This window comes from Euphorbia lathyris, chromosome 4 (assembly GCF_963576675.1).
Source record: "Euphorbia lathyris chromosome 4, ddEupLath1.1, whole genome shotgun sequence".
NCBI classification, from domain to species: Eukaryota; Viridiplantae; Streptophyta; class Magnoliopsida; order Malpighiales; family Euphorbiaceae; genus Euphorbia; species Euphorbia lathyris.
Genome location: NC_088913.1, coordinates 43,989,144 through 43,996,852, shown reverse-complemented (window position 1 = coordinate 43,996,852; position 7,709 = coordinate 43,989,144). Strand labels below are relative to the sequence as shown.

The 7,709-nt window shown below is 36.0% G+C and overlaps 1 protein-coding gene across 3 annotated transcripts; it reads left to right on the top strand.

Annotated features, from left to right (window-relative positions):
• The first annotated feature begins 414 nt into the window (after positions 1–414).
• On the top strand, positions 415–7,169 carry LOC136227750 (polyamine oxidase 1). Of its 3 annotated transcripts, none has more exons than XM_066016491.1 (10): positions 417–600; positions 728–977; positions 1,273–1,458; positions 1,588–1,649; positions 1,801–1,955; positions 3,275–3,418; positions 5,276–5,425; positions 6,142–6,396; positions 6,479–6,560; positions 6,636–7,169. In XM_066016491.1, the coding sequence occupies exons 1-10, from the start codon at positions 549–551 to the stop codon at positions 6,827–6,829; spliced, it is 1,530 nt and encodes a 509-aa protein (XP_065872563.1). In that variant the 5' UTR covers positions 417–548; the 3' UTR covers positions 6,830–7,169. The 3 variants fall into 3 exon arrangements, with proteins under 3 accessions (XP_065872565.1, XP_065872563.1, XP_065872564.1); XM_066016492.1 differs by having other exon boundaries at positions 419–600; positions 1,339–1,458; XM_066016493.1 differs by lacking the exon at positions 5,276–5,425 and having other exon boundaries at positions 415–600.
• Positions 7,170–7,709: the final 540 nt, after the last annotated feature.

Here is a 7,709-nt window from a genome sequence, read left to right as displayed (position 1 = left end):
GACAACAGCTGGATCATTGACTGCTAGTGAGAGTTCCCGAATCAAGTTTTTAGTACACAGTCGTTTTGTTGTATTTAAATGAGAATACGCTACATATTATATCTTTTAAGAGTAAGTTCGGATTTTTACAGTTCTACGTGATAAAGTTATATTTACGTGATATACAAATATTATTTTATTATTATTTTCACTTGAAAAAATTATTACAATAATAACTATATCGGTGATGACTATCATACCGCTACCGAATTAATCAAATAGCATAGACGCGTAAGGTAAAAGAGTCAACTCTCGTCAAAATTGAGGAGAATAGAATCAAACTCATACTTTGATGTTCAGCTTCCTCCAAATTGCAAAACCATCACTCCAAATAAAATATAATAAGAAAAAAAAAAGGAAAAATAGAACACAACTATATAAACAGACTCCCGCTATTTCCTCTTCTCTCGCCAATTAAAAAGACAAACCCAAACACTCCCTTCCCCTTCTCATTTTCCCCATACTTCCTTTCATTCCTCTGCCCCTTTCTCTCTCTCTCTCTGTATAAAATGGATTCTTCTTCCCGCTCCTCCGTCATTATTATCGGTGCTGGAATCTCCGGTAACTCTCCACCACACCACACACAATTACCGCTTCTGCGCATGTACTTTTTCTCAATTAATGCGAACCGCTGCTAATACCCGACTTGCTCTGTTCTCCTTTCTTTTCTTTTGCTTCTTGTGTGAAGGTTTATCTGCGGCGAAGGTGTTGGCAGAGAATGGTATAGAGGATTTGCTGATTTTAGAAGCGTCAGATCGTATCGGCGGTAGGATCCGAAAAGAAAATTTTGGCGGTGTCTCTGTTGAACTCGGTGCTGGTTGGATCGCCGGTGTTGGTGGCAAAGAATCCAATCCGGTTTGGGAGCTCGCTAACCAAACCGGCCTCCGTACTTGCTTCTCTGATTACAGCAATGCCCGTTATAACATTTACGACCGCAGGTATTTTCGTATTTAAACCGTATACGTTTTCTGTTTTTGTGTGCGATCATCTTTTTTGCATTTCTGTGTTTTTCTAAAATGAATTTTGAATTTTGAAATGGCGGTGCATTTTGTTGTTTTTCTGTTAACATCTGGAATAGTGTGATATTTTCGGTTATTATTGTGTTCTCACAGTCCATTCTTTAGTTAAAACAAAATAGCCATATTTACAATTGGATAGAGAAGATCAGAATTGTTTTCTATCTCCAGAAAGAGATTAATTGCAACACATTCTGCTGATATTTAACTTTCTTAGATCAGAATTTCTTTTGGATGGAAAATTGGAAATTGAACTTCGCTATTTGTGGTATCTGGGTGGCAGCGGCAAAATATTTCCAAGTGGAGTGGCTGCAGATTCTTACAAGAAGGCAGTGGACTCTGCAATTATGAAGCTGAGGAACCTAGAGGCAAACCATGTTGGTGAAGTCATTGAACCGCCTCGGTAATTATTATTTTAGTCCTTTTAGAAAGTCATTTTTTGCTTTTGCTACTTGAAATCAACTACTAATTACAAATGTTTGTACAATGTGTTCTTGAATCTTGACTTTTAATTATTCTTCTGTTTCTCTAGCTCACCAGAGACTCCAATAGAGCTCGCTATTGACTTCATTCTCCATGATTTTGAGATGGCAGGTTGGTTTAGTTTAGAAAAGAGAGACTAATTAGTGTAGCTAAATTTTTACATCTCAAGTAATTCAAACGGGTTATCCTCCGTAATGGGTGTTCTTTTTATTTGCTTTTAATGGCTGAAATTTTTGAAACATGAATTGGGCTTTGTGTGCAGAGGTGGAGCCAATATCGACATATGTTGATTTTGGAGAAAGAGAATTTCTAGTAGCAGACGAAAGAGGGTACGAGTATTTGCTATACAAAATAGCTGGGGATTTTCTGTTTACCTCTGAGGGTAAAATCTTGGATGACCGTCTGAAATTCAACAAGGTATAACATAGAGAACAGGAAAAATCTGTTGATCATTTATCCATTATGTATACTTCCTTTCACTGTGATATGTTTTTTTTTAAATGGCATATCCAATGATTAGATAGATAGGAAAAGAGGGACAGCGTTTTAAGTTTTATTGCTGGGTGGGGTTAACATCGACATAAAAATGATTTAAGTGATGATTTAGTTGAAAGTGAATTCTTTTATTTCCCAAAAAAAAAAAAGCCATTGAGAAGTATGTGAAAACATATTCCAAAACTCTATTTTGTATGCATGCACTGCAATCTTTTTGCTGTTGAGATTGATTGATCCGCTTCTGAGGTTAGCAGACAATGACATTTTATGATGCTTGATGCCTGCTTTATTATTATCCAATATATCCCAACAAATTTTTTTTTATCATTATATTGTTTCTCTTTAGCTATCATGTGAGGCAGTTTCTAAAAATAAAAATAAATTAATGGTTTGTGAAGTGGTTATTATTATTATTATTATTATTATTGATGAGTCATCACTAGGCTTGTATTAACTTTGGAAACTTCGTTGTTTGTAACTTGGTATAATCTGAGAGAGGTATCTGAAAACTATGAAATTAACCAGGCAGAAAAATAAAAGGAGGTTAGTCTGTTTGACCATCATTGCTGAAGCATCATCACAACAAAGCAAACTTCAATGAACTTTTTGAGACCCCTACAAAAAGCCATAAATTTGACCCACCAACATTTCAGATTTCAATCATATAGCAATTAATTGGCTTAATCTTCACCATCCTTTTGCCTTTTACCCCTTTATGAGCCTGTAGGCCCGTAACTCCCCGTTTTGCAACCTGGACAATGTTCACGAGGGCCTAAGGCCGAAGACCACTACCCAGGAATTGGAATGTCATATCAATTCAACATAAGAACAATAAAATTGGTCTATCAAAAAAAAAAAAAAATTGCTAGTCATGTCTATTTCTTCATTTAATGTTCTGTTCTGGACCTCGCTTTTTTCAATTACTCTCAAATTCAGAAAATTAATGAACCTCTTTCCCTACAATTACTACAGTACATTTTGGTTTTGGGAAACATCCATACATAGCCAATTGGGTTTCGTTGTACCTCCACTCTGCACAGATTCTTCTTGAATAACCTCTACCATTTCGATGCCAGAACACTGCACTACACATATTTCTTGGTTTGACTTTGTAGAATCTTATTTTGGGCAGTAGATGTCTTGGACTTTTCTACTGACTTTTTCAACCTTTTAAAGGGTTAAGCTTTTTTTTTTTTTTCAAATCTTTTGAACGATGATTTTTGTGCATGAATTTGGGGCAGGTTGTGAGGGACATACAGCACTCGAGAAACGGCGTTGTGGTGAAAACAGAGGATGGTTGCGTCCACGAAGCCAATTATGTGATTTTGTCAGCTAGCATTGGTGTTCTCCAAAGTGACCTTATTTCTTTTAGGCCTCCCTTGCCCGTACGTCTCCTCTTTCTTTTAATTATTCTCTTTTCTTTTAATATTTTAACAACCATGCATATCATCATTGAAGAGGTCACAAATATCAGCAATAAAGTACATGAAGATAGTCTTTACTTTTGTGAATTTGACGGTCTCTTTCATCTTTTTTATTTCGAAATCTTTATAGCATTGATAACAAAATGTTAATTGCAATAACAAATCATAGATTAGAAACTGTGACCACTGTTCGGTCAGAGGCATAACTCTTCTTATCAACATTCTCTTTAAAAGACTAAAAAAGGGCGGCCCGGTCGCATTACGCGTCCCCGCTGAGCGAGGGTCCGGGGAGGGGTCCCACCACAAGGGTGTATTGGGGGCAAGCCTTCCCTTGCCAATTTAATTGGCAAGAGGCCGCTCCTAAGACTCGAACCCGTGACCTCTGGTCACACGGCAACAACGTTTTACCGTTGCGCCAAGGCTCGCCCTCTTTAAAAGACTAATTTGTAAAAATTGTGACAATTCATGCAAACGAAGTTGTTACAAATATAAAAAATTAAAAAAAAAAAACAAATTGCAGCACATGATGTTCCATGTGGGTTTAAAATTCAAAATTCTTTACCTTTTATTAATTCTATTAGCGTTTTTTCCATCTTCACCATTCAATGTGACTAGCATCATTTTGGATCTGATATAGTGGAAAATATATAGCTTTGCTTTAGTTCAATGCAATGGAATCTGTAGGGGTAAGACCCTATGCACTGGGAAATGGGTCCCTATAGGATAGGAATAGGAGTTGCCAGATTTTCCCTTGATATTTTGGGTGTAGGTGTGGCCCAAATGGTTTAAGTTAAAAAGTCTGGAATTTATGGCATCTAGTCTTGTATTAAATATGCTTAACTGGGTCTGTTGACCTTGTAAATAGATTTTCGAGGTGTGTTGTTGTCTGTATGAAAGGTAAGACCAAGGATTGCATGGTAATCCACAGATTGGTGACACATAGATTACTGGTAGGTTGAGCTTCTTTCATAACCCGACTAGGTTGGCTCACCACGTGTACCTTCTGTTGTCTCTAAACTATTTTTATATTCACTTGTTGATTTCCAATAACGTGATCTAACTTTTTTTATTAATTACTGATGAATAATGCTAGTGATTGCCTTTTCGGCTTTACATTATTTTACTCCTAGCTTCAGCATAGTAATATAAAGTATGCACTTCAAGGAAAAAGGAATTGTCCAGTCCTTGGTGATACAAATATACTCTAGTGATGTGAAATGCAAATATGGCAATGGTGGATGTAGAAAAGTAGATAAGAGGGACCAATTTGCCAATAATATTTAATCTAATACTCATATGGAATATTTCTTTTCGTACCCTCCTTTAAATAATGGCAATTTCAAGAGTAAAAGGACAGATGCTAGCATTACATAATTATATATACATACTGTGTTTCGATGGCTCAATTCTATGTGCATTTTCTGGTCTGGTTAATCTGTTTATAATAAATTTGTCTAAATACGCTTTGATGGACTGGCATATTGTTGGTACAAGAGCATGTACTCATTATCTAATATTTGTGTCCTCAAATAGAAGAGTGCAATTATTTGACTACTCACCGTGTAAAATTAGGATTAATCATCAAGTTCTATTTTCCTATTTTCTGAATTTTTGGTTCTTGTGCTAAGAAAGCTTAGCTGGTTTGAGGTTTGATAATATAATTTATTATTTAGTAATTGACTAAAAAAGGGCGGCCCGGTCGCATTACGCGTCCCCGCTGAGCGAGGGTCCGGGGAGGGGTCCCACCACAAGGGTGTATTGGGGGCAAGCCTTCCCTTGCCAATTTAATTGACTACATGGAAAAAATTAATGATGCAGAGGTGGAAAACGGACGCCATAGAGAAGTGTGATGTGATAGTGTACACGAAGATTTTCCTCAAGTTTCCATATAGATTTTGGCCATGTTGTCCAGAAAGAGAGTTTTTTATTTATGCCCATGAGCGTAGAGGATACTACACCTTTTGGCAGGTTGGTTATCAATTTCTTCGTTTCTGTTGTCAAATATTCCATACTTCCCTTTACCGGTTCTAGATCTTAACATGGCGTCATTCTTTTGGTGGTGATAATGATTTAGGTTTGTATAAATTTTTCAGTGGTAGTAGGACCTTTATTTGTTGTCAGCAGAAGCCAATTTGTCCTTAGGTGGACAGTGTTAAAATGGCTCATTCTGCACGTAAAACAAGTTTTTTAAAATGGTAGGAACAGTTTGTTTCATTCTGCACATAAAACAAGGCTCATTTTCCACAGTTTGACCTTTTTCAAAATGCATATATTTTATTTATAAATCTCTTTTATTCAGAAACTATGGTAACATGATTACAAAATCATTAAATATATCATCACCTTTCCTGCAGAGCTGGAAAACTAGAATCTCTCAAGTTGTATGACTGTCCCATTATGATATGTAGCTGATGTTTCTGTCATTGTCTTAGAGCTGGCAACGTTAGTTGCCATAAGAGAACCAAAGCACTTTCTTAATCATTAATTACTCGCATTAAACATTTTATTCTTATTTATCAGGTTACAAATTTATTGCAAATTCAAAGCCATGTCTCTGTCATTTTCAGTTTTCAATTTTTCTTAATTTGGACTTGATCTCTAGCAAATAAAATAAAATAGGTGAATAAGTTAAAATTTGGAAGAGTTGATCCTATTAGACTAATGATGTGTTGCTTTGTCATCAGCACATGGACAATGCATACCCTGGTTCAAATATACTGGTTGTAACAATAACCAATGAGGAATCGAAACGTGTAGAGGCTCAATCTGACGAGGAGACTATGAAAGAGGCTATGGAAGTGCTTAGAGATATGTTTGGGCCCAACATACCTAACGCCTCAGATATTCTTGTGCCCCGCTGGTGGAACAACAGGTTCCAGCGTGGCAGCTATAGTAACTATCCTATCATTTCAAATAACCAACTTCTTCATGATGTTAAGGTATTAACTATTTTTTCATTTATTTTTCCTTTTTCTGGATAATGTGGACCAATTTGAAATGCTAGAATAACAACTTGGGCAGGCTCCGGTAGGCCGGATTTTCTTCACAGGTGAACATACGAGTGAAAGATTTAACGGTTACGTTCATGGTGGATACCTTTCAGGTGACAACATAATTGTATTTGGTTAATTTGGTTTTTGAATTTTTATTAAAATTCCCTTATTCTGTTTTTGGTTAGGTATTGATACGAGTAAAGTTGTATTAGAAGAAATGAGAGAGGAAAAGGAAAGTAAAACATTTTTGCTAGAGCCTTTGTTAGCATTGACACTAACACAAACACAAACAGAAGCAGTTTCTAATATACACAAATGTGATATCCCTACACAACTATATCTTAGCGGCAAACTTGGCATTCCAGAAGCTATATTATGACTATATGATAATCAATGGAACTCAAATTACAGTCAGACCCTCCAAGAATTAGAATGAATGACTAAAAAGGCACAACATATGAAATGAAATGACAGAAAGTTGGTAGGGAGCATGGATTTGTCCTGACATTGGCCTTGTAGATTTGCCTGCCAGTGCCAACCACTGAATGTGGGGAAAAGGAATTGTGTTAGGCATATCTACTTGAGTTGAGGTCCGGTTGAGGGTGGCAAAAGATTGAGAGAATGAGAGAAAGCTAGCTAAAGGAAAAGAAAAGTGTGGGAGGTATACTGTTATTGTACACTTTGCTTTTTCTTAAAAGAAAATAAATATTTCTTCTGTATTTTTTTAATCTTTTCAATTTTCAGTCATTAAACCTTTTATTTATTTATTTTTCTAACACGTTAACCTTTAACCTTTTTTATTTATTTTCACATTAAATTCCTTATAATAATAATAAAAAATTCAAATTTAAATATCAAATCTGATTGATATAATGTGATATATTCATTTTTGTACTTTCAAACATGGTGTCTTCTCTGCTTTGCTTACTTTGTTTTTTCTACCATTGGATAAGCTTACTTTGTCAAAGTTCAAAGTAAGACTTACTTTGTCGAAAACAAAGTAAGCATAGTCTAACCCTTCAAACATAGATAAAATGAATAATGTTTTTTTAATTGAATTGCATGTTTCACAACTAATTAATTTGGTAAGTAATGTGGATGTGAGCTAGCAGCGGATCTTCGGACTCGTTGCCTTTTCTGTGCGGGGAACAGTCCCACAGGAACACCAATGGACGCCTCGAAGCTCGCAACCAAGCCAAACCAAACACTTAGCATACCCATGTCGTAACAACAGTCACGTCTATTTAATGCACCTGACA

Bases quoted from the DNA above. Each gene is read 5' to 3' on its own strand.
- LOC136227750 (XM_066016491.1), top strand. From the start codon at position 549: ATGGATTCTTCTTCCCGCTCCTCCGTCATTATTATCGGTGCTGGAATC. The intron at 978-1,272 runs GTATTTTCGTAT...TAACTTTCTTAG, and splicing joins TATAACATTTACGACCGCAG to ATCAGAATTTCTTTTGGATG. The intron at 6,561-6,635 runs GTGACAACATAA...GTTTTTGGTTAG, and splicing joins TCATGGTGGATACCTTTCAG to GTATTGATACGAGTAAAGTT.